The sequence below is a fragment of the Salmo salar genome, chromosome ssa26, assembly GCF_905237065.1.
Source record: "Salmo salar chromosome ssa26, Ssal_v3.1, whole genome shotgun sequence".
Taxonomy (NCBI): Eukaryota; Metazoa; Chordata; class Actinopteri; order Salmoniformes; family Salmonidae; genus Salmo; species Salmo salar.
Window position 1 is genome coordinate 37,280,674 of NC_059467.1, and position 27,089 is coordinate 37,307,762.

At 41.3% G+C, this 27,089-nt stretch overlaps 1 protein-coding gene across 2 annotated transcripts; it reads right to left on the bottom strand.

The window, feature by feature from the left end:
• Nucleotides 1-671: 671 nt before the first annotated feature.
• LOC106587846 (fumarylacetoacetase) lies at nt 672-26,851 on the bottom strand. Of its 2 annotated transcripts, XM_045708427.1 has the most exons (14): nt 26,567-26,851; nt 26,215-26,325; nt 25,211-25,332; nt 24,702-24,751; nt 24,108-24,198; nt 20,991-21,088; nt 20,789-20,841; nt 20,491-20,590; nt 15,806-15,936; nt 14,787-14,862; nt 12,795-12,841; nt 9,176-9,277; nt 6,668-6,785; nt 672-1,011 (listed from the first exon to the last, which is right to left on the bottom strand). In XM_045708427.1, exons 1-14 carry the CDS (start codon nt 26,729-26,731, stop codon nt 941-943), a joined length of 1,335 nt encoding a protein of 444 aa, XP_045564383.1. In that variant the 5' UTR covers nt 26,732-26,851; the 3' UTR covers nt 672-940. The 2 variants fall into 2 exon arrangements, with proteins under 2 accessions (XP_045564383.1, XP_045564384.1); XM_045708428.1 differs by lacking the exon at nt 6,668-6,785.
• Nucleotides 26,852-27,089: the final 238 nt, after the last annotated feature.

A 27,089-nucleotide genomic window follows, 5' to 3' on the forward strand; every position in this document is an offset into this window, starting at 1 on the left:
GGGAAAAAACAGAACTGGGTTCTTCAGGTGGTTGTGTAAACATAGCCATGGTAAGTTCAATAAATCCATTTTTTTTTTTAAATATAAAGGCTTGCTAAAGTGCTACAATTCAGGGTTTTGACATGTCTCTCCGTCAACCATGTGTCACTTCTAGGAAGATTTTAACCCACTTAGTCCCAAAATGTCTCCCAATTTTTACCATCATTGTAAAGCTATTTTTGACAAAGTCAAAGGAACAAAATAAGCTTCCATTCAACCTGTCACAAGGGGATGTAAGGCTGATTTAAGAATAAATCGTTAACCCCGTTACTTAATTTAGCACTTCATAGGTACTTACTATAGTCTATTGACCAAGTTACACTTGGTGGAATGACCCTATAAAAGGATAGCTAAAACTGTCTGGTGAGAGAGAGAGTGAGATGTTTTAATTTGACAATTCAGCAATGCGCAAAATAAAAAGGCCACTATTTATGCATCGCTCAGTTTATTAAACTCTAGTTAAATAATCACCTTTTCATAACGCACATTGTTCAAGAAAGTGTCAAATTAAATTATACTGACAGATTGTAATGGATTTTACAATACTTTTGCACAGATTTTACCTACAGTATTTTCCACCATAAAGATGTCACTCAGTAAGTCAATAGGATGAAAACAAAACAAAGTCACAGGAGGGTTTAAACATTTATAGTTTTTAGATGTCAAGTCCCAAACCACATAGTTATGGAACAGTATGGAATACAACACTGCTTCTGGCAACAATACTTTAGAATGATAAACAAGAATCCTTCATTTAAAGGGTCAATCCTGGATTGGTATGTTCATCCATCCGAATGACTTGGTGTATTTAAAATCCCAGATTGTTTCTTTTAAAGGACTTCAGTAACAACATTACTCCCCCCAGGATGGAAGAGACATTGAGGGTGGATGATTCTCATGGTTACAGGGCTGGTAGAATGGTCCCAGCACACGGTCCGAAACCCACCCTATACCCATTCCCCTCACAGTAACCTAGAGAGAGGGGGGGGTGAGAAGGAAAGAAAGAGAGAGCGAAAGAGAGAGAGAGGGTTGGGGGAGAGGAGAGAGAGAGCCAGAGAGAGAGGGTTTGTGGAGAGGAGAGAGAGAGAGAGATCGAGAGAGGGTTTGTGGAGAGGAGAGAGATCGAGAGAGAAAGAAGGAAAAATAAATGAAAGGACAACACAGACCAACAGAAACGTCTGAACGTGTGTGTGTGTGTGAACGGTGGCTAATAGAAGCTGTGGTCACTAACACATAGGTGACAGACCGAGGTTCAAATAGGATAGAAGTTCCTGGTGGGAGGGGTTTGCACGCCTGAGAATATTCCATTGGTTCCATTAAGACATGTAAGCTCAATCAAGTTGAAGTATTTATTTAAAATACTAATATTAGAAGAGAGAAAAACTAACACCATATTCTACCTGCCTTCCCTAACACTTCCTCTTTTCTGACTGGGACTGATGTAGCTGATAGCTGCTTTATTGAGGAACGTTCTACTCACAATGACAGTAATATGTGGTTGTCTAACCTAGCTTCCGTAAGTTAATATAATAATAATAATAATAATAACACTAATAAATGCCACCTTTATGCAAAGCCACTTACAGTCATGTGTGCATATATTTTATATATGGGTAGTCCCGGGAATCAAACCCCCAATCCTGGCAAAAGAAGTGCCATGCTCTACCAACTGAGCAATACCGTTTAATTGTTGAATGCACTGACTGTCTGCTAAATGACCAAAATGTCCATCTAAACAACAACAGATGTGTCTCTTGTTTTCTGTAGAGGTTCTGTCTATAACAGTGTTTGTAGAGAGCTCAGTAAGGTTGTATCATGGTATCTGTAGTGGTTCTGTCTATAACAGTGTTTGTAGAGAGCTCAGTAAGGTTGTATGATGGTTTCTGTAGTGGTTCTGTCTATAACAGTGTTTGTAGAGAGCTCAGTAAGGTTGTATCATGGTATCTGTAGAGGTTATGTCTATAACAGTGTTTGTAGAGAGCTCAGTAAGGTTGTATCATGGTTTCTGTAGTGGTTCTGTCTATAACAGTGTTTGTAGAGAGCTCAGTAAGGTTGTATGATGGTTTCTGTAGTGGTTCTGTCTATAACAGTGTTTGTAGAGAGCTCAGTAAGGTTGTATGATGGTTTCTGTAGTGGTTCTGTCTATAACAGTGTTTGTAGAGAGCTCAGTAAGGTTGTATGATGGTTTCTGTAGTGGTTCTGTCTATAACAGTGTTTGTAGAGAGCTCAGTAAGGTTGTATCATGGTATCTGTAGTGGTTCTGTCTATAACAGTGTTTGTAGAGAGCTCAGTAAGGTTGTATCATGGTATCTGTAGAGGTTCTGTCTATAACAGTGTTTGTAGAGAGCTCAGTAAGGTTGTATCATGGTATCTGTAGTGGTTCTGTCTATAACAGTGTTTGTAGAGAGCTCAGTAAGGTTGTATCATGGTATCTGTAGTGGTTCTGTCTATAACAGTGTTTGTAGAGAGCTCAGTAAGGTTGTATCATGGTATCTGTAGTGGTTCTGTCTATAACAGTGTTTGTAGAGAGCTCAGTAAGGTTGTATCATGGTTTCTGTAGTGGTTCTGTCTATAACAGTGTTTGTAGAGAGCTCAGTAAGGTTGTATCATGGTTTCTGTAGTGGTTCTGTCTATAACAGTGTTTGTAGAGAGCTCAGTAAGGTTGTATCATGGTATCTGTAGAGGTTCTGTCTATAACAGTGTTTGTAGAGAGCTCAGTAAGGTTGTATCATGGTATCTGTAGAGGTTCTGTCTATAACAGTGTTTGTAGAGAGCTCAGTAAGGTTGTATCATGGTATCTGTAGAGGTTCTGTCTATAACAGTGTTTGTAGAGAGCTCAGTAAGGTTGTATCATGGTATCTGTAGTGGTTCTGTCTGTAACAGTGTTTGTAGAGAGCTCAGTAAGGTTGTATTATGGTTTCTGTAGTGGTTCTGTCTATAACAGTGTTTGTAGAGAGCTCAGTAAGGTTGTATCATGGTTTCTGTAGTGGTTCTGTCTATAACAGTGTTTGTAGAGAGCTCAGTAAGGTTGTATCATGGTATCTGTAGTGGTTCTGTCTATAACAGTGTTTGTAGAGAGCTCAGTAAGGTTGTATCATGGTATCTGTAGTGGTTCTGTCTATAACAGTGTTTGTAGAGAGCTCAGTAAGGTTGTATCATGGTATCTGTAGTGGTTCTGTCTATAACAGTGTTTGTAGAGAGCTCAGTAAGGTTGTATCATGGTTTCTGTAGTGGTTCTGTCTATAACAGTGTTTGTAGAGAGCTCAGTAAGGTTGTATCATGGTTTCTGTAGTGGTTCTGTCTATAACAGTGTTTGTAGAGAGCTCAGTAAGGTTGTATCATGGTATCTGTAGTGGTTCTGTCTATAACAGTGTTTGTAGAGAGCTCAGTAAGGTTGTATCATGGTTTCTGTAGTGGTTCTGTCTGTAACAGTGTTTGTAGAGAGCTCAGTAAGGTTGTATCATGGTATCTGTAGTGGTTCTGTCTATAACAGTGTTTGTAGAGAGCTCAGTAAGGTTGTATGATGGTTTCTGTAGTGGTTCTGTCTATAACAGTGTTTGTAGAGAGCTCAGTAAGGTTGTATCATGGTATCTGTAGTGGTTCTGTCTATAACAGTGTTTGTAGAGAGCTCAGTAAGGTTGTATCATGGTATCTGTAGTGGTTCTGTCTATAACAGTGTTTGTAGAGAGCTCAGTAAGGTTGTATCATGGTATCTGTAGTGGTTCTGTCTATAACAGTGTTTGTAGAGAGCTCAGTAAGGTTGTATCATGGTTTCTGTAGTGGTTCTGTCTATAACAGTGTTTGTAGAGAGCTCAGTAAGGTTGTATCATGGCATCTGTAGAGGTTCTGTCTGTAACAGTGTTTGTAGAGAGCTCAGTAAGGTTGTATGATGGTTTCTGTAGTGGTTCTGTCTATAACAGTGTTTGTAGAGAGCTCAGTAAGGTTGTATCATGGTTTCTGTAGTGGTTCTGTCTATAACAGTGTTTGTAGAGAGCTCAGTAAGGTTGTATCATGGTATCTGTAGAGGTTCTGTCTATAACAGTGTTTGTAGAGAGCTCAGTAAGGTTGTATCATGGTTTCTGTAGTGGTTCTGTCTGTAACAGTGTTTGTAGAGAGCTCAGTAAGGTTGTATCATGGTATCTGTAGTGGTTCTGTCTATAACAGTGTTTGTAGAGAGCTCAGTAAGGTTGTATGATGGTTTCTGTAGTGGTTCTGTCTATAACAGTGTTTGTAGAGAGCTCAGTAAGGTTGTATCATGGTATCTGTAGTGGTTCTGTCTATAACAGTGTTTGTAGAGAGCTCAGTAAGGTTGTATCATGGTATCTGTAGTGGTTCTGTCTATAACAGTGTTTGTAGAGAGCTCAGTAAGGTTGTATCATGGTATCTGTAGTGGTTCTGTCTATAACAGTGTTTGTAGAGAGCTCAGTAAGGTTGTATCATGGTTTCTGTAGTGGTTCTGTCTATAACAGTGTTTGTAGAGAGCTCAGTAAGGTTGTATCATGGCATCTGTAGAGGTTCTGTCTGTAACAGTGTTTGTAGAGAGCTCAGTAAGGTTGTATGATGGTTTCTGTAGTGGTTCTGTCTATAACAGTGTTTGTAGAGAGCTCAGTAAGGTTGTATCATGGTTTCTGTAGTGGTTCTGTCTATAACAGTGTTTGTAGAGAGCTCAGTAAGGTTGTATCATGGTATCTGTAGAGGTTCTGTCTATAACAGTGTTTGTAGAGAGCTCAGTAAGGTTGTATCATGGTATCTGTAGAGGTTCTGTCTATAACAGTGTTTGTAGAGAGCTCAGTAAGGTTGTATCATGGTATCTGTAGAGGTTCTGTCTATAACAGTGTTTGTAGAGAGCTCAGTAAGGTTGTATCATGGTATCTGTAGTGGTTCAGTCTGTAACAGTGTTTGTAGAGAGCTCAGTAAGGTTGTATTATGGTTTCTGTAGTGGTTCTGTCTATAACAGTGTTTGTAGAGAGCTCAGTAAGGTTGTATCATGGTATCTGTAGTGGTTCTGTCTATAACAGTGTTTGTAGAGAGCTCAGTAAGGTTGTATCATGGTTTCTGTAGTGGTTCTGTCTGTAACAGTGTTTGTAGAGAGCTCAGTAAGGTTGTATCATGGTATCTGTAGTGGTTCTGTCTATAACAGTGTTTGTAGAGAGCTCAGTAAGGTTGTATGATGGTTTCTGTAGTGGTTCTGTCTATAACAGTGTTTGTAGAGAGCTCAGTAAGGTTGTATCATGGTATCTGTAGAGGTTCTGTCTATAACAGTGTTTGTAGAGAGCTCAGTAAGGTTGTATCATGGTTTCTGTAGTGGTTCTGTCTATAACAGTGTTTGTAGAGAGCTCAGTAAGGTTGTATCATGGTTTCTGTAGTGGTTCTGTCTATAACAGTGTTTGTAGAGAGCTCAGTAAGGTTGTATCATGGTATCTGTAGTGGTTCTGTCTGTAACAGTGTTTGTAGAGAGCTCAGTAAGGTTGTATCATGGTATCTGTAGTGGTTCTGTCTATAACAGTGTTTGTAGAGAGCTCAGTAAGGTTGTATGATGGTTTCTTTAGTGGTTCTGTCTATAACAGTGTTTGTAGAGAGCTCAGTAAGGTTGTATCATGGTATCTGTAGAGGTTCTGTCTGTAACAGTGTTTGTAGAGAGCTCAGTAAGGTTGTATCATAGTACCTGTAGAGGTTCTGTCTGTAACAGTGTTTGTAGAGAGCTCAGTAAGGTTGTATCATGGCATCTGTAGAGGTTCTGTCTGTAACAGTGCTTGTAGAGAGCTCAGTAAGGTTGTATCATGGTATCTGTAGAGGTTCTGTCTATAACAGTGTTTGTAGAGAGCTCAGTAAGGTTGTATGATGGTTTCTGTAGTGGTTCTGTCTGTAACAGTGTTTGTAGCGAGCTCAGTAAGGTTGTATCATGGTTTCTGTAGAGGTTCTGTCTATAACAGTGTTTGTAGAGAGCTCAGTAAGGTTGTATCATGGTTTCTGTAGTGGTTCTGTCTATAACAGTGTTTGTAGAGAGCTCAGTAAGGTTGTATCATGGTATATGTAGTGGTTCTGTCTGTAACAGTGTTTGTAGAGAGTTCAGTAAGGTTGTATCATGGTATCTGTAGAGGTTCTGTCTATAACAGTGTTTGTAGAGAGCTCAGTAAGGTTGTATCATGGTTTCTGTAGTGGTTCTGTCTATAACAGTGTTTGTAGAGAGCTCAGTAAGGTTGTATGATGGTTTCTGTAGTGGTTCTGTCTGTAACAGTGTTTGTAGAGAGCTCAGTAAGGTTGTATCATGGTTTCTGTAGTGGTTCTGTCTATAACAGTGTTTGTAGAGAGCTCAGTAAGGTTGTATGATGGTTTCTGTACTGGTTCTGTCTGTAACAGTGTTTGTAGAGAGCTCAGTAAGGTTGTATGATGGTTTCTGTAGTGGTTCTGTCTATAACAGTGTTTGTAGAGAGCTCAGTAAGGTTGTATCATGGTTTCTGTAGTGGTTCTGTCTATAACAGTGTTTGTAGCGAGCTCAGTAAGGTTGTATCATGGTTTCTGTAGTGGTTCTGTCTATAACAGTGTTTGTAGAGAGCTCAGTAAGGTTGTATGATGGTTTCTGTAGTGGTTCTGTCTGTAACAGTGTGTATAATAGGATTCCACCCACCTGTAAGAGTGACCTCGTCTCCATCCTTTAGGAAGGTTCTTGTCTCTCCTCCTCCCAGGTCCACGGTCTTAGAACCCTTCCATGACAACTCCAACATAGAACCAAAACTGTCTGGATCCTAGACAGACAGACAGACAGACAGACAGACAGACAGACAGACAGAGTCAGTCAATACTGAATCAACAACTCATCAGAACATACACAGTAAAATGTGAAGACATGTAAACACTGATTCATATACAAAATGCTCACAGACACACACAGAATAACACACACTACCGTTCAATAGTTTGGGGTCACTTAGAAATGTCTTTGTTTTTGAAAAAAAAGCACCTTTTTTGTCCATTAAAAATAACATCAAATTGATCAGAAATTTTACATTTACATTTTAGTCATTTAGCAGACGCTCTTATCCAGAGCGACTTACAGTAGTGAATGCATACATTTCATACATTTCATGCATATTTTTTATTTTTTTTATTTTTTTAATTGTACTGGCCCCCCGTGGGAATCGAACCCACAACCCTGGTGTTGCACACACCATGCTCTACCAACTGAGCCACAGGGAAGACCGTGTAGAAATACAGTGTAGACATTGTTAATGTTGTAAATGACTATTGGAGCTGGAAATGGCAGATGTTTTATGGAATATCTACATAGGCCCATTATCAGCAACCATCACTCCTGTGTTCCAATGGCACGTTCTGTTAGCTAATCCAAGTTGATCATTTTAAAAGGCTAATTGATCATTAGAAAACCCTTTATGTCACATCCTGACCATAGTAAGTTGTTATTTTCTATGGTAGAGTAGGTCAAGGCGTGACAGGTTTTTTTTCTAGTTTAGTTTTTCTATGTTGTTATGTTCTAGTTTTGTATTTCTATGTTGGGTTGTTCTAGTATTGTATTTCTATGTTGGGTTGTTCTAGTATTGTATTTCTATGTTGGCCTGTGTTTGGAATGATCTCCAATTAGAGGCAGCTGGTCATCGTTGTCTCTAATTGGAGGTCATATTTAAGTTGATGTTTGTCCCACCTGGGTTTGTGGGAGATTCATTTTGAGTAGTGTATGTTTCACCTCTGCGTCACAGTTTGTTGTTTTTTGTTATTCAGTTTATTGATGTATTGCATAGTTTCACAGTATAAATAAAATGTGGAATGACACACACACGCTGCACTTTGGTCCGCTCATTCCTACGACAACCGTGACACTTTTGCAATTATGTTAGCACAGCTGAAAACTGTTGTCCTGATTAAAGAAGCAATACATCTGGCCTTCTGTTGACTACTTGAGTATCTGGACGTCAGCATTTGTGGGTTTGATTAGAGGCTCAAAATTGCCAGAAACAAAGACCTTTCTTCTGAAACTCGTCGGTCTATTCTTGCTCTGAGAAATTAAGGCTATTCCATGTGAGAAATTACCAAGAAACTGAAGATCTCGCACAACGCTGTGTACTACTCCCTTCACAGAACAGCACAAACTGGCTCCAAACAGAATAGAAAGAGGAGTGGGAGGCCCCGGTGCACAACTGCGCAAGAGGACAAGTACATTAGAGTGTTTAGTTTGAGAAACAGACGCCTCACAAGTCCTCAACTGGAAGCTTCATTAAATAGTACCCGCAAAACACCAGTCTCAACGTCAACAGTGAAGAGGCGACTCCGGGATGCTGGCCTTCTAGGCAGAGTTGCAAAGAAAAAGCCATATCTCAGACTGGCCAATAAAAAGAAAAGATTAAGATGGGCAACACAGACACTGGACAGACAAATCTAAGTTTGAGGTGTTCAGATCACAAAGAAGAACATTCATGAGACGCAGGAAAAATGAAAAGATGCTGGAGGAGTGTTTGACGCTATCTGTCAAGCATGGTGGAGGCAATGTGATGATCTGGGGGTGATTTGGTTGTGGTAAAGTGGGAGATTTGTACAGGGTAAAAGGGATCTTGAAGAAGGAATGCTATCACTCCATTTTGCAACGCCATGCCATACCCTGTGGACAGGGCTTCAATTTCCTCCTACAACTGGACAATGACCCAAAGCACAGCTCCAAACTATACAAGAACTATTTAGGGAAGAAGCAGTCAGCTGGTATTCTGTCTATAATGGAGTGGCCAGCACAGTCACAGATCTCAACCCTATTGAGCTGTTCTGGGAGCAGCTTGACCGTATGGTAGATAAGAAGTGCCCATTAAGCCAATCCAACTTGTCGGTGGTGCTTCAGGAAGCATGGGGTGAGATCTCTTCAGATTACCTCAACAAATTGACAACTAGAATGCCAAAGGTCTGCAAGGCTGTAATTGCTGCAAATGGAGGATTCTTTGACAAAAGCAAAGTTTGAAGGACACTATTATTATTTCAATTAAAAATCATTATTTATAACTTTGTCAACTTCTTGACTATATTTCATATTTATTTTGCAACTCATTTCATGTATACTTTCATGGAAAACAAGGAAATGTATAAGTAACCCCAAACTTTTAAACGGTAGTGTTTATGCATGCACGCACACACTCACCGGTCCACTGATGGTTCCTGAGGCCAGCAGGTCTCCAGGTCTGACCTTACAGCCGTTGACTGTGTGATGGGCTAACTGCTGCTTCATAGTCCAGTACATATACTGGAGAGAGAAAGAGAGAGATGGAGAGAAGTGAGAGGGAAAGAGAGAAATGAGTGAGAAAGACACACACACACCAACATACACCATGTGTATACCATGCTGCAAAATTTAAACACTTGCTCCCCAATCCCTCCTTCCTCAGAACACATGTACATATTGGACTATAAATTGTGCCTTCCTGTATTATACTGATGTTAAAATGTTTATTCTATTCTACTGAGATATTTTCTTTAAGTTAGTATTCTTATATTTTATTATTTGTTACTGTTGTTGCATTGTCGAGAAGGAACCTGCAAGTAAGCATTTCATTGGACGGTGTATACCATGTGTATCCTGTACATACGACTAATAAAACAACTTTAACACACACACAGAAAGACAGGTAAAAAAGAGACAGTGAGTCAGTCAGAAAGACATCCTGTACCTCATCAGTCAAAGCCATTGGACTAAGAGACTAACCGTTCTCATCAGAGAAGCTGATAGACTCCACTCACTCACCTCACCAATATATTGGTTACGTCCCAAATGGCACCCTATTCTCTTCATAGTGCACTACTTTTGAACAGGGCCGATAGGGCTCCACTGATGGTCAAAAGTAGTGCACTATGTAGGGATTTGTGTGCCATTTGGGACATAACCATAGTCTGTGTGTGAGTACTGAGTACTTGCCTACAACGGCAGATAAGACAGCTGCCATTAGGAGGCAGGAGAGAGAGGGATAATGAGACTTAAATCACACAGGATTTGTTTTATTTCTATCATCTTCTGGTTAAAGGGGTAGTCCACCCAATTTTCATAAATCATTATATTTAGTAATATATGATCGTAATATAATCGTTATGTTTTGTAATGTGTATCTTACCTTAGAAGTGGTCTAGAGACCAGTAGTGTGACAGTATCTACGCTAAGTCTTTCATTTCATGGGCATTTACATTGGAGGATGCTGTGTTGAAACATTGAAACTCAATGGTCAATGCTAACTGTCAGCCTGTGGTGGCTCTGGCAGACATGTAAGGCTCATCGTAGATTCTGTCACTACTGCACTCTTAACTGCCTCTGACATGACAAATATTAACAACTTCTGAAAATAGAGTGACCTATCCCTTTAATACAGTAAACACTAATGTATCTCAATGATAACAGTACTCATTTACAGCTAGTCAAAACCCCTGGGCCAGTCCTGCATTCCATAAGAGCTGCATTCCAATTCAGAAAGTAAACCAAATCGAAAGTAAACTAAGTGCATGTAGTTTTTTCAAGTCAAGTAAAATATATATATATATATATATATATATACATATATATATATATATATATATATATACATACACACGCAACGACTTGTTCAACTACAATATTTTGTATATTTATTGAGGCTACCAGACAGCCATTTTCTTTATTCTGTCTACTACATATTTTTATTATGTAAAAATTAATTTGTATATGGTTCAAAGCTTGCGACCCGCCCGTCCGCTCAAACGCGGCGCAAATGTAGCCTGTCATAAGAGCCATAAACAGCGATGCATTTTTCAAAGCGCAAGACACAGAAATAAACTTTTTACACCTGCATCTCTTGATGAAAGTCATTCATGTTAGCAGCCAATATCAACTAGGGATATCTTCTCACTCCTCTGGTGTCCAGAGAAACCAGGATAATAGGCCTGAATGCAGCGGAGGTTGCAGGAACAGGAAAGCATGGTCTGTCTGCAACTTGCCTGTCACTCTGGAGGGCCGCCTGCCTGCAGCTCGTTGCCAACTGGGAAGACCCTTTCTTCCTCACACATATCATAATACATTCACCCGAATATGTTAGTTCTACATCTTCATCCCATAATATTCAAGGCAGTGTGATGTTACAGTTATCTTCAGACATATAGCCAGTTACCACCCAAACTAGCACTATCTGAAATATGAAAATTATCAATGAAATCACCACGTAGCCTAAGGTTATTGTTCTGGAAAAGATGTGTCCTTGGTAGATTGCTAAACTGTATATATGTGGTTCACTTTTATATGGATAATATACATTTAGGCTCACTCTGTTTTTACCAGGCAAAACCGGAGAAAATGTAACAAGCGCTTTCTGAAGACTAATCTGGATATGAGCCTTTGTGTGCTAATGCTGATCACTGTTCATTGGTCAACAGTCAAGACGTGCAACTTGGTGGTTCTGGAGCACGGATGAAATGTTTTTTAGACAATCATTTGGTGTAATACCGTGGGCCTATGCCTGAAACCAGATCAAATAGGCAAAGGTATAAATATAAAATGTATGTAGCCAATTAAAATATGTTTCAAAAATTCAGTTTCCTACTCACAACAAACATTCCCTCTAAACTTTCGGGGGTGTGCAGTAGTCCGCGAATGCAGTGCAGCGCACAGAAGAAATATCAGCCACGAGATTAAACTTCACTCAGCTTTCTAGAGTTTTCCCTGTTAGTTAACACTAGTTTCCCTTTACTCTGGCAATCGTGATCGAATCAACACAATATTAGCCACTGTCAATGCAACATAGTGAAACAAAACTAACCATGCGTTCTGCCTACAACAACATCTCTAGCATCGCAGAAGGATTCTATTGCAACAACTCAGCCTGTACTCTACACAGACCGGCGGCATAACCAATCAGAGCTGCAGTAGGCCTGTAAGCAAAGAGACCATTGCCATATATGGATCTATGCCATTTACTTTGAACTGGACTGTGTTTACAGCTGTGGTCGTGAGTAGATCCACTTGTTTTGAGATCAAAACAAGAGCTGCATGTAGCCACAAGTGTACATTTAGTTAATATCCTTTGCTATTTAGTGAGGTATTATCCCAGTTATAGATCATTTGTAGTCAGCAATAGGTGATTGATTGCTTCCTACAAGAGCACAAAACATCTCCGTTGTTTTTGATGGTGGGCCACTCTGGTAGGCCTACAATATGATCAAATAGCCACAGTAGCCGACTTGGCCACTGTTAAAACTAACTTAAAGTGAGTGCAGCTTCAGTGTTCACATAAGCACGTGCTGGAAGTTGCACAGAATTTTCACAATGTTCAAGTTTGCGCTCAGCAGAACTTCAATTATCTCAGTGCCAGAAAAGATTTGAGGGAACATTGCTCACGACCCCCCAAATCCTTTTACGCTTCGCTACCTCACCAGACCTGTATTAATTGACTGTTTGTTGGGCCAATCAGAGGGCCAAGTGTGCATTTCACTAGCCAATCTGTTGCACGTTTTCTTTGCAATGTGCGATGCTGTGGCTACTGTCTCTGGCTACGTAGAGACAGAGACAGTAGCCACAGAGACTCTGTGCACTAAGACTCTGTGCCACAAAATGAGTGACAAACCCTGGCCAAATAATTTCAAGTCATCAGTCTCAAGTCAAACTCAGGTCCCAAGTCTTGAGGCTCCAAGTCAAGTCAAGCCTCTAGTTATTTTATTTTCTATCAAGTTGAGTCTGAAGTCATCAAATATGTGACTCGAGTCCACAACTCTGCACATTGAAGCAGTCTACTTCACCAACTGCTTACCTTGAAGTTGGACTTGCATATAGTGGCTGCTTCCTTCATTGCCTCTCCTGAAAAAAACAATCCACAATAGTTAATTGAGACAGGATATCAACACCTGATATACCCCCTCAATAATACCTCAGAAAATACATAGGAAGAGCAGTGGAGAGAGTCAGGACAGAGAGTCACTGGAGAGTCAGGAGAGAGAGAGTCACTGGAGAGTCAGGAGAGAGAGTAGGGACAGAAAGTCACTGGAGAGAGAGTCAGGACAGAGAGTCACTGGAGAGTCAGGAGAGAGAGTAGGGACAGAAAGTCACTGGAGAGAGAGTCAGGACAGAGAGTCACTGGAGAGTCAGGAGAGAGAGAGTAGGGACAGAGAGTCACTGGAGAGAGAGTCAGGACAGAGAGTCACTGGAGAGAGAGTCAGGACAGAGAGTCACTGGAGAGAGAGTCAGGACAGAGAGTCACTGGAGAGAGAGTCAGGACAGAGAGTCACTGGAGAGAGAGTCAGGGGAGAGAGTCAGTGGAGAGTCAGGAGAGATAGTCAGGAGAGATAGTCAGGAGAGATAGTCAGGAGAGATAGTCAGGAGAGATAGTCAGGAGAGATAGTCAGGAGAGATAGTCAGGAGAGATAGTCAGTGGCGAGTCAAGAGAGATAGTCAGTGGAGAGTCAGGACAGAGTCAGGAGAGATAGTCAAGCCAGAGAGTGGATAGTCAGGACAGAGAGACAGTGGAGAGAGAGAGTGTCACATCAATCTCCTACATGTCCAGAGGAAAACTACAAACTATGCATGCAGGGCAGAATTAGGCCAATATCCACTAATAATAAAAACTAAAACAAGAGCAATTAAGTTTTGGAAACATCTAAAATACAGTGACCCCTCTCATATCATTACCAAGCCCTGCAATGCCAAGAGCTGAGCAAAGAAAAGAGCCCCCTCATCCAGCTGGTCCTGGGGCTGAGTTCACAAACCTGTTCTACTAACACACTGAAGCCTCAGGACCAGAACATCCAATCAATCAGAATAAACCAAATTACAACACAGTCAAAACAAAACTACATTGCTTATTGGGAAACACAAACACAAAGCAAAATACAGTGCTATCTGGCCCTAAATCGACAGTACACCGTGGCTAACTATTTGACCATGGTTACTGATCAAAACCTTAGAAAAACCTTGACAAAGTTCAGGCTCAGTGAGCACAGCCTTGCCATTGAGAAGGGTAGACACAGGAAAACCTGGCTCCCTGTAGAGGAAAGGCTGTGCAACCACTGCACAACAGCAGAACCTGAGACAGAGCTGCATTTCCTGACAAAATGTGAAATATATAAAACAATTAGACAGTGTCATTTCCCCAAATTTGAAACCCTTATTCAAGGTTTCAAATTCAGTGGAGAGAGAGAGAAAGATAGTCAGGACAGAGAGTCAGTGGAAAGAGAGTCAGTGGAGAGAGAGTGTCAGTGGAGAGGGAGAGAGAGTCAGTGGTGAGAGAGAAAGTCAGTGGAGAGAGAGAAAGTCAGTGGAGAGAGAGAGAGAGAGAGAGAGAGAGAAAGAGTCAGTGGAGAGAAACAGAGAGTCAGGAGAGACAGAGAGAGTCAGGAGAGAGAGAGAGAGTCAGTGGAGAGAGAGAGAGAGAGAGAGAGTCAGTGGAGAGAAACAGAGAGTCAGGAGAGACAGAGAGAGTCAGGAGAGACAGAGTCAGGAGAGAGAGAGAGAGTCAGTGGAGAGAGAGAGAGAGAGAGTCAGTGGAGAGAAACAGAGAGTCAGGAGAGACAGAGAGAGTCAGGAGAGACAGAGTCAGTGGAGAGACAGAGAGAGTCAGGAGAGAGAGAGTGAAAGTCAGGACAGAGAGAATGAACAGTCCTGGTCATTAGGAATACAAAGCTCTTAATGGTAAATCATCACCTCCCTTGTGTGTGTGTGCTTAATTACCAAGGCAAGGCACTCATTCACCAACAATTCCTTTTTACTGTGTGTCTGTGCACGTGTGTGTGTGTAAAACCCAACATACCTTTCACTGACACAAATAAGTTAATGTTGAAGGTGAAGGCATCGTCATGGCATAGATAAGGGAGGGGCTTTGGATCCTGAAACAGGAAGTGGAAATAGAAAGCATGAAGAGCCACTACACTTTTAGAAAAAAGGGTTCTTTGGCTGTCCCCATAGGAGAGCCCTTTTTGGTTTCAGGTAGAATCTTTTTTGCTTTCAGGTTGAACCCTTTTTGGTTCCATGTAGAAAATGGAGCCCAAAAGGGTTCTACCTGGAACCAAACAGGTTCATCAAAAGGGTTCTCCTATGGGGACAGCTGAATAACCCTTTTAGATTCTAGATGGCACCTTTTTTTCTAACACAGTATGGATACTGGCTGTCATTACTAAAGGCTTGCCTGAATGGTGAAAATGTAAGAGTATTAATGAAATGTAAAATACATCCAGACCACCCGTACTATAATTTTATGTAAAATACATCCAGACCACTCGTAGTATAATGTAATGTAAAATACACCCAGACCACTCGTAGTATAATGTAATGTCAAATACATCCAGACCACTCGTAGTATAATGTAATGTCAAATACATCCAGACCACTTGTAGTATAATGTCATGTCAAATACATCCAGACCACTTGTAGTATAATGTCATGTCAAATACATCCAGACCACCCGTAGTATAATGTAATGTCAAATACATCCAGACCACCCATAATGTAATGTCAAATACATCCAGACCACCCATAATGTAATGTAAAATACATCCAGACCACCCATAATGTAATGTAAAATACATCCAGACCACCCATAATGTAATGTAAAATACATCCAGACCACCCATAATGTAATGTAAAATACATCCAGACCACCCATAATGTAATGTAAAATACATCCAGACCACCCATAATGTAATGTAAAATACATCCAGACCACCCATAATGTAATATAAAATACATCCAGACCACCCATAGTATACTATAGGGCAGTAGGACCACCAGGTCTATACTATATTACACTACTATACTGTTTGTGTTCCTCACCTGGACAGTGTTGGGCTCAGCGAAGGGCAGCAGGGCCTCCATAGGAACCACCCAGGGTGAGATGGTTGTCCCAAAGTTCTTCCCCAGAAACGGACCCAGAGGAACGTACTCCCACGCCTGGATATCCCTGGCTGGAACACACACAGGAAGAAGAGAGGTTACCCTTTATTTTACCATTAGTTGTTGAACTGGTATTTGCTGAATATTCCTCAGTGGACACACAGATTACAGCTAGGTTTGAATACTATGTAACCTGCCCAGTGGTGATCCATGCTATGTTGATTGGATGATCGTTGACCAACACAGCTAAAGTACCTGTACTAACACTACCTGTACATAGACATAGCTTCAAAACCTTGGTAATGTGTAGGTGAAGTTAGTTGTGTGATGTTCAACTGAACTACTGGTCTTTGACTATTGACAACCAAGGAACTATTCTATGAAATATAGTGTTGAGGGATGTGATAAATGATCATGTGCTGCAGTCAGCAGGAAAATCTATTTCAACTATCAGTACCCCTCTACTCTACATATTAACCCAGGTGGAACCTGGCTCAGACTCCCTTACATCTGTCTGAAAAATGACTTCTCACAACTGACAGATAAGATACGACATCAATCAGTCAGTCATTCAGCCTCACTGTATCTTTGCTGTAAATGACTGGTCAGCTGTAGCCGCAGGGGTGGAGGATGCACCCCAAATGGCACCCTATTCCCTATATAGTGCACTATATTTGACCAAAGCCCTTAGAGCTTCATACACTGAGTGGACAAAACATTATGAACACCTGCCTTTTCCATGACATAGACTAACCAGGTGAAAGATATGATCCCTTATCGATGTCACTTAAATGGGTGTAGATGAAGGGGAGGATACAGGTTAAAGGAGTTTTAAGCCTTGAGACAATTGAGAAATATATTGTGTATGTGTGACATTCAGAAGGTGAATGGGCAAGTCAAAAAAGATGTAAGTGCATTTAACCGGGTATGGTAGTAGGTGCCAGGCACACTGGTTTGTGTCAAAAACTTCAACGCTGCTGGGTTTTTCATGCTTAACAGTTTCCTGTGTGTATCAAGAATGGTCCATCACCCAAAGGACATCCAGCCAACTTGACACAACTGTGGGAAGCATTGGAGTCAACATGGGCTCTGGCAAACGAACAATAAGGTGAAGACTATTCCCTACAGTGGTGGCAAAAGTACCCAATTGTCATACTTAACAAAAAATTACTCAAGTAAAAGTCACCAAGAAATATAATACTTGAGTAAAAGTCTAAAAGTATTTAGTTTAAATATACTTAAGTAAGAAAAGTAAAAATCATTTCAAATTCCTTATATTAAGCAAACCTGTCACGACTTCCGCCGAAGTCGGTCTCTCTCCTTGTTCGGCGGTCGAAGTCACCGGTCTTCTAGCCATCGCCGCTCCACCTTTCATTTTCCATTTGCTTTGTCTTGTTTTCCCACACACCTGGTTCACATTCCCTCATCAGACTAAATGTATATTCCCCTCTGTGTGTGGAATTGTTCTTTGTGTAGGGTGTTAGGCTACAGGCTGGCTTGCGCTAGGTTTGTTTGTTTTGTTTATCCGGTTCATGTTACCATGGTTGTGCTTTGTGCTGCCTCGCCTGTGCCTGTGGGCCAGGGTGTATATTAAAGTTCTCCTGTTATCACCCATCTCTGCTCTCCTGCGCCTGACTACCCGGCAACCAGTCACTCACCCCGTTATAAAACCAGACGGCACACTTGTTTTTTACATTTACGGGAAGCCAGGGGCACACTCCAACACTCAGACATCATTTACATATAGCCAGGGGCCACACTCCAACACTCAGACATCATTTACATATAGCCAGGGGCACACTCCAACACTCAGACATCATTTACGGGAAGCCAGGGGCACACTCCAACACTCAGACATCATTTACGGGAAGCCAGGGGCACACTCCAACACTCAGACATCATTTACGGGAAGCCAGGAGCACACCCCAACACTCAGACATCATTTACGGGAAGCCAGGGGCACACTCCAACACTCAGACATCATTTACGGGAAGCCAGGGGCACATTCCAACACTCAGACATCATTTACAAACAAAGCATTGGTGTTTATTGAGTCCGCCAGATCAGAGGCAGTAAGGATGACCAGGGATGTTCTCTTGATAATTGTGTGAATTGGACCATTTTCCTGTCCTGCTAAGATTTCAAAATGTACCGAGTACTTTTGGGTGTCAGGGAAAATCTATGGAGTAAAAAGTACATGATTTTCTTTAAGAATGTAGCTAGTAAAGTAAAAGTACACATTTAATTTTTTTTAAATAGTAATGTACAGATACCCCAAAAATCGACTTAAGTACTTTAAAGTATTTTTAAATAAGTACTTCACGCCACTGATTTCCTACCGTGCACTCCTTTTGTGGTGCACCATATGGGGAATAGGGTGCCATTTGGGACACAGCACTAGTCAATGTGCTGAAATGCCACTTGCTCTGCCTTGAAAGTCTCACTAAATCACAGCAACTCAGCAAGTCATGGTGAGATGTCTCGACCTAGTGTTAAGAGGTGACAACAGCTTTGCAAAGAAGAGATATCTTCAATATTTAAATAAACTAAGAGGGGAGGCGGGGCTGAGAGAGAGAGAGTGCTGCTATTGGAACAGGTGAGGAATTAGAATGTCACTTGGTCCCTGACTGTGTATCTCTTTAATGGTTGAGTTGATACACACACATGTATTATTTCATGCACGTGCTTCCATGCACACACACACACACACACACACACACACACACACACAGAAACAAAAGTATAATTTCTCATAACGAGTTCCCTCATGGCAAAAACACGCGTTTCTTTTAATTAGATTTCATTAAAGCGGAGTGACTGAAGCCGGAGGGAAGGAAACAACTTGTTTGAATCAACAGGAAACAGTATTGTATATGGGTGTGACTGAGACAGACCTGCCAACCTTGAAGAATATTTAATGAGTACCACTTCAGCACGTAACCGGCACCCCCGGCCCTGCGACAGCACACGTGTGACACCCACACTGCTCAAACCATAGGCAAATGCACCTTGTTTAGCCTAATGATGTTGGCAGAAGACTGCCTCTGTATGAATGGTAGCCCATAGACTGTTATGGTATTTGGAGTCTTCAAATATATCAAACGATGTAGCCAACACAGAAGTCTGCTGTTTGATCCTAAATGAAATTGAGGTGGTCACAATGACACTCGCATGTTTCTAGGTTAACTTTAGGGGTAATTATTATTCTATATAATAGGTGTCTTTATGTGGATAGTCTAGGAAAAATATAAACGGGGGGGATTCTGAATAATTAAATAACTGGATGCAATATAGTAGTGTAGTTAACTACAGGCTATTTGGAATATGAAACAACTGGACTAGGTCTATATGAGCTGGTTCCAGATCTCCATCCCTGACCTCATCCTTCCAGTTAGGTCTGACTACTAGCTGCCATTCATTCAACATGCCTTGTTGTCATTGGTGAACTGACTATTATGTCATTATACTGTTGACATACAGCTATATCAAGAGGACAGATCAACAACTGATTTATTAACATAGGCCTACTAAACTTGAACAGTCTAACATAACTGATGGTATCAGTGGAACAGCTCTCTCTGCCATGTCCGTTTCCATCCATGCAGCGACGCGCACTGAACTACCGCAACACTGGACGTTTCCTGGCTCGTCAATGCGCCCGCGCCTACTACCGTTGAGATCAAAACATGTGCGGGCAAGAAAGTGTTCTCGCTTAGTTGACTTACAACGTTGTAGCTAACAACCTTGGTCGTAATGACGCCTTAGCAAGGGAGCTAACTACGAAATGATAGTGGTTATGGGCTTGACAAACACATACAATTTTGGAAAATATATTTGGCAAACAGTTCATTCTCCATTTTCCCAGGATGAGAATAGAGGATAGACAGTATACAGTGGGAGCTTAACCTAAAGAGAGAGAAGGAAGGAAGGAGAGAGAAAGAGTCAAAAACATGAAGAAAGAGAGAAAGAGACGGAGAGAGACAGATCGCGACAGAAAGAGAGAGATGGAGAGAAGACGATCTTGAAATCTCAAGGCTACAGTCAAAACCACTCCTCCTGAGATCCTTCTGCCTCATCAATAATCAATAACCTGTCATGTTTTCCTGAGTAACTTACCCTGATCCCAGTCATTAAATATGAACTGTTTACATCAACATGTATAATGCAGAATTAAATTAAGGAACTTAAGTCAGTGTTATTATGGATGCTTTTCAATGAGTGTTATTGACGTTCGAATTTTACATTTACTGATGTATCATTTTTGGCTAATGATTCTACTATTGGCTGCTATAGTCGATAGATGCATTCATTTGAAAATGAAGAAATACTGTATGGTGCTTATTAATTTCTGTCTTCTAGTGAGGTGGGCTATGTAGGTGTGTGTGTGTGTGTATGCACATATGAGTGTGTAAATAAGTGAGTGAGTGTGTGTGTGTGTGTTATCGTGACTTGTGAGTGTTCTCATGAGTGAGTAAGCGTGTGAGTGTGTGTGTAGTTGTTAGTAACTGTGTGTGTGCTTGTGTGTGTGTGTGTGTGTAGTTGTTAGTGACTATGTGTGTACTCATGTGTGTGCATGAGTCTGCGAGTGAGTGTGTGTATAAGTGTGTGTGTGTGTTAGGTCTTACCACTCCAGTCGTTCATTAGCACCATGCCAAAGATGTGTTGGTGGGCTCTCTCTATGGGAATGGGCTCACCAAGACGATTACCTCCACCTACAAAGAATGCCTGAGAGAGAAAGAGAGAGAGCCAGCGAGAGAGAGAGACAGAGAGAGAAAGAGAGCCAGCGAGAGAGAGAGACAGAGAAAGGAGATAAAAGGCAGAGAGAGAGCGAGTGAGGGAGACAGATCATTGTTTTGTGATGCCATTGATATGAACCATCTCCTTGGTTGTAATAAAGTGTAGCTATATAAATTGTATACTGACCATCTCCAGCTCAATGTCCAGCTGCTTGGACTGGCCAAACACAGGAGGCTTAGCTAAGAGAGAACACAATGGAAGAGGAGGACCGTTAGTGAGGGACACGAAAACAAAGTGACACTGGTCTGAGAGGTTTTGTGAGTGTGTGTGTGTGTGTGTGTGTGTGTGTGTGTGTCTCTTTGAATTCAGAGTATGTTTAGATTTTTACATTGGTCGGGTCTCATCTGTCCAGAGGGTCTGCGTATGGGGGTCCCAGACACCACTATGGAAGAAGCCCTGCCATGATACCCCACGGGCAGCCTCAACCTGAGGGACACAATCAGTCAGTCAAACAAACATAATAATAATAATCATTTGGGGGGTTATTATATTTGTCCTGTCACACACAAGTGTTTCTTGCATATCCCAACTCCCCCTAAGACAGCCGCAGGGAGTGTGGTCACCATTGTCAAGCACCCCTAGAGACATTGGGGTTAAGTGCCTTGCTCAAGGGCACAGCGACCAGTTTCTTTCACCTTATCAGCTCTGGGATTGGAACCAGCAACCTTTTGGTTACTGGCCCAACACTAACCTTGAGGCTACCAATCAATTATTCAGCCAGCCAGTCCAATAAACAGGCAATTAGTCAGTCAGTCAGCCAGTCAGTCAGTTAGCCAACCAGTCAAATAAACAGTCAGTCAATGCATCAGTCAGCCAGCCAGGCAGTCAAACAGTCAGTCAGTCAGCCAGCCAGTCAAACAAACAGCTAGTCAATCAGTCAGGCAATCGTTCAGTTAATCAACCAATCAATCCGTTTTTTTTATAGCATTGTACAAATACAGAAATACGGATCCAGAGAGAAAGAGAGAGTAAGAAATGAAGAAAAATGGAAAGAGAGACAGAAAGAAGAGAGGTTCTACACAAAGGTTCCCAACCGTGACAAAGACCGCAGCCATATGAACAGCAGCTGTGGTGTCTGAAGCGAGGAATGGTGCAGTGTTGAACAGCAGACTCACTGACTGACTGGAAGGATGGTGCAGTGTTGAACAGCAGACTCACTGACTGACTGGAAGGATGGTGCAGTGTTGAACAGCAGACTCACTGACTGACTGGAAGGATGGTGCAGTGTTGGACAGCAGACTCACTGACTGACTGGAAGGATGGTGCAGTGTTGAACAGCAGACTCACTGACTGACTGGAAGGATGGTGCAGTGTTGAACAGCAGACTCACTGACTGACTGGAAGGATGGTGCAGTGTTGAACAGCAGACTCACTGACTGACTGGAAGGATGGTGCAGTGTTGAACAGCAGACTCACTGACTGACTGACTGGAAGGATGGTGCAGTGTTGAACAGCAGACTCACTGACTGACTGGAAGGATGGTGCAGTGTTGAACAGCAGACTCACTGACTGACTGGAAGGATGGTGAGTGTTGAACAGCAGACTCACTGGAAGGATGGTGCAGTGTTGAACAGCAGACTCACTGACTGACTGGAAGGATGGTGCAGTGTTGGACAGCAGACTCACTGACTGGAAGGATGGTGCAGTGTTGGACTGCAGACACTGACTGACTGGAAGGATGGTGCAGTGTTGAACAGCAGACTCACTGACTGACTGACTGGAAGGATGGTGCAGTGTTGAACAGCAGACTCACTGACTGACTGGAAGGATGGTGCAGTGTTGAACAGCAGACTCACTGACTGACTGACTGGAAGGATGGTGCTGTTTGTGAAAGCACTGAAACCGCCCGAGTGCTCCAGTCAATTAGAGAAAACTAATTGTGTCCCTCACACATCATAGCTCACAGTACCAGGCCTTAGCACGTTTATCTCTCTTTCTCCCTCTCTATCTTCTTCTCTCACTTTCTATTGTTATTTCATCCTCTCTTTTCTTATTTTTCCCTCTCCCTCTTATTCTCTCCTCTTCCCCGTCATCTTCTTTTCTATCTCTCTTTTTATTTATCCTTCTTTTTCTCGCCGTGTCTCTCTCCAAATAACAACGAGGAGATAAAAACAATTCAAACAGGAAAAGCTACATTGTTATCTGAGGATTTTGACTTCGAGGTTTTCAGAGAATCTGACCAATATGATTACTATGTCTCCATCTAATAATATGGTTAATTAGTGAGTTATTCTGTCTACATATAATAATATGGTTAATTAGTGAGTTATTCTGTCTACATCTAATAATATGGTTAATTAGTGAGTTATTCTGTCTACATCTAAAAATATGGTTAATTAGTGAGTTATTCAGTCTACATCTAATAATATGGTTAATTAGTGAGTTATTCTGTCTACATCTAATAATATGGTTAATTAGTGAGTTATTCAGTCTACATCTAATAATATGGTTAATTAGTGAGTTATTCAGTCTACATCTAATAATATGGTTAATTAGTGAGTTATTCTGTCTACATCTAATAATATGGTTAGTTAGTAAGTGGGGAATGAAAAACAGAGATATACACTGACTGTACTAAACATTAAGAACACCTTTCTAATATTGAGTTGCAACCCCCCTCAATTCGTCGGAGCATGGACTACAAGATGTCAAAAGCGTTCCACAGGGATGCTGGTCCATGTTGACTCCAATGCTTCCCACAGTTGTGTCAAGTTGGCTGGATGTCTTTTGGATAGTGGACCATTCTTGATACACAAAGGAAACTGTTGAGTGTGAAAAACCCAGCAGCATTGCAGTTCACGACAAAAACCGGTAGGCCTGGCACCTACTGCCATACCCCGTTCAAATGCACTTAAATCTTTTGTCTTGTCCATTCACCCTCTGAATGGCGCACAAACACTACCCATGTTGCAATTGTCTCAATGATTAAATTATTATTTAACCTGTCTCCTCCCCTTCATCTACACTGATTGAAGTGGATTTAACAAGTGACATCAATAAGGGATCATATCTTTCACCTGGATCGTCTATGTCATGGAAAGAGCAGATGTTCTTAATGTTTTTTCCACTCAGTGTAGTAGTGGAACAGACAACCGTCTACTTCCCAAATGGAACCCTATTCCCTTTGTAGTTTACTACTTTTGACAAGAGCTATTTGGGCCGAGTAGCGCAGCAGTTTAAGGCACTGCATCTCAGTGGTAGAGGCATCACAACAGACTCTGGTTCGATTCCAGGCTATATCACCACCGGCCATGATTGGGAGTCCCATAGGGCGGCGCACAATTGTCACAGCGTCGTTAGGGTTTGGCTGGGGTAGTACGTCATTCTAAATAAGAATTTGTTCTTAACTAGTTAAATAAAGGTTAAAAAATAAAAAAGTTGTGCACTATAAAGGGAATAGGATGCCATTTGGGTCACAGATGCGGTGTTGGTTGTCATATCATACCAGTTGGGCATCAGGGCATTCTCCTTCCCTCGGAACATAATGCCAACATTGGTGGCATGGTCCCTGGATGAGTAGAAGTCAGTGTAGTCACCTGTGTGTGGTTATATATAGATGCATGTTTGTGTGTGTGTGATGGAGAGAGAGAAAGAGGTAAATTAAGTGACATTGTTAAATATATACAGTGAACCAATGATCAGCCTTCAGAACCTTTTTTTATATCAACAATTAGATAGCAAACAAATCTCTCAATCACTAGTAAATTTATATTGGTTAACAGCGCCCCCTCTTGTTCAATCATCATACAAACACCTCAATTGCATTGTCTTGACTCCTCGCGTCCTATCTCCTTGCTTCCTTCTCAAACACATTGGATGACCTTCTCATCTGATACAGGGTCAGATTTTGTTTAATACCACTGAGAGTTAAAGTTAGCAATGGCAGAGCCATAAATCTGATCCTAGATCTGTGCTTAGGGACAACTGTAGGATACATCAAGCTCAGTGAAGAGACAGGGGGAGTGAAATATGAGGTGCATGTCAATAGTCTAAAGTGGCTTCCTCTCCTTGCCTCTTGTCCGACTGTTTAACAACTCACCTATCTCAGCAGGCAGCTGCATCATGGCTGAACTCTGATGGAAAAACGCTCTGAGACATATAAACACACACACATTACAGAGGGAATACAAGAAAATATGATTTTGATTGCGGCCAAAAACCATATCCTAAACAATTAAAATAATAATTAAATATATTTGACATGATCCTACTTTGCCTAACTGTTGAAGTGTTATAGAAGTACTATAGAAGTGTTATTGAATATAGAAGTGTTAAAGAATATAGAAGTGCTATAGAATATAGAAGTGCTATTGAATATAGAAGTGCTATAGAATATAGAAGTGCTATAAATTATAGAAGTGTTATTGAATATAGAAGTGCTATAAATTATAGAAGTGTTATTGCATATAAAGTGCTATAAAGTATAGAAGTGTTATAGAATATAAAAGTGCTATAGAATATAGAAGTGCTATAGAATATAGCTTCTTACATACGGCAAAATCCAATAAATAATTGTAAAAAAGTGCTACAGAAGTGCTGGAGGCTGACCTGCTCCTGAGGCTGACGTCGTCTCTGAGCGTGGTCTCGTTGGCAGACAGCAGCTGCTGTAGACTCCTCCTGGCCTCCCTCCATGCCTCGTACCCCAGACCCATGAACGCATTCAGGGTCGGCTAGTCGAGAGGTTGGAACATATGATGGAGGAAACGCATAAAAATCTAAAGTATCATTTTTTTTCTATACTGTATATAGCCCTCATAACAAGTAACCCAGCCTGGACCCCAAGGAGCAAGTAACAGCACAGTGGCAAGGAAAAACAACCTAAAAGGAAGAAACTTCAAGAGAAAACAGGCATGTTTGCAAGTTGAATGCAAGTCCAATTTGTTTTGATGTTGGTGTGGGGGCAGGAGTGAAAATATCCTTGGGGGAACCTGTGCATTTAAGATTGAATTCAAGGAGTGAAATCATGACAGAAATTCTTCTTCTTCTTCTTTCATTTCCTGTTGAAGAATAGTGTGAATACAACAGCATGATGAGGCGTTCTCCCCTTGTCTCATTTCCCTATCAAGCACTAATGTGACCGAACTGGACAGGTGAAAGCCAATTCCTAGTAAGAATTCACCATTGTGCTTTAACCGATCCTGTTATGTCAGAGCAGCACCCAGCTGAAGGGGGGAGACAGTTGGGAGGCAGCAGCACACAAGGCCTCCAGACAAGAGTGGTATTAGGGACCCATTCACAGGCAGAGGGCGAGAGGTGACACTCCAAACCAATTTACGCTACTCACTTGTAGATTTAATGTACTGTATAGTCCACAATATATGAAGCATACATCCTAGTTGAAGACTCGATTATGACACCTACCCTCCTAGCATACTGCACTATTGGCTACATAAGGTAGACCCATGTAGCTATAAGTAAACTAGTGGAGATAGATAGTAAACGTGCCATGTTACATTACCAGGTCAATGCATAATATTGCCATCATTGCTGATAAGAAATATCAACCATCAATACGAGACATTGAGGAGCATTATGCATTTTGATGGACTTACCTGGTCAAACACATCCTGGTGATTGGAGAGCACAGGACCTCGGAAGAGAGATTTTATAACGCTCAAATCCAAAATCTGATCTCCAATAGCAACCCCAATCCGGTGCCTGGGCTGAGAGTGACGAGACATTTGTGAAAACAGTAAACAGTAATGAAATACCGAAATGGAACGATATTGGAGAAGCTACTTTGTAAACTACAATATTTCATCCAAGAGAACTTCACGTTCCAACAGTGGTTTGTAACATTCTATCCCAAGAAAATCAATGTACATGTCATAGTGTTATGGCACAGGAGAAGATGTAGGAAAACCGATTCAACTAAAAGTACAACACATTTATCGTCATACTCACATTATCCGGTGTCGAGAACACGCCATATGGTAAATTGTGATAGGAGAAGTCGGACTTCTCGTCAATTTTTACAAAAGACATTTTGAAATTGCAGTTGTACTCCGGTATACTCTCCAAGGTAAGGAACAGCGTGAGTAACTTCTTCCAGATGCTGACCGCAGCCATAGGACAGCCCGCCTCCCACACAATGAACCAACGACCAATAGAAAACGCTCTCTTATATCCACCCTTTTTCAAGAACTGTAAATAACCCAAAACGGTTTGAAAATGACTCAGCAAAAATGATGCGGTCTACAACTGATTAAACTTTATTGGTTGGGGTGTATTAAATATTACCCTATTAAAAAGTTTAAAGTTGCTAGTGAAGATATTTTGTGATATCAATGAAGTAGACGGTTAAGCTGCGTTTACACAGGCAGCACAATTCTGATCTTTTTCCCAACAATTGGTATTTTGATCAATCACATAAAATCTTTTCAGTCATATTTTTCAGAGCTGATCTGACTGGTCAAAATGCAAATGA

What these genes read in the sequence shown, in the direction of transcription:
- LOC106587846 (XM_045708427.1), bottom strand. Translation starts at nt 26,731, where the DNA reads ATGGCTGCGGTCAGCATCTGGAAGAAGTTACTCACGCTGTTCCTTACC. An exon ending in TGTTCTCGACACCGGATAAT is followed by an intron (nt 26,326 to 26,566) that starts GTGAGTATGACG and finishes CGTCACTCTCAG; the next exon opens with CCCAGGCACCGGATTGGGGT. An exon ending in TATGCAAGTCCAACTTCAAG is followed by an intron (nt 9,278 to 12,794) that starts GTAAGCAGTTGG and finishes TTCTCTCTCCAG; the next exon opens with TATATGTACTGGACTATGAA.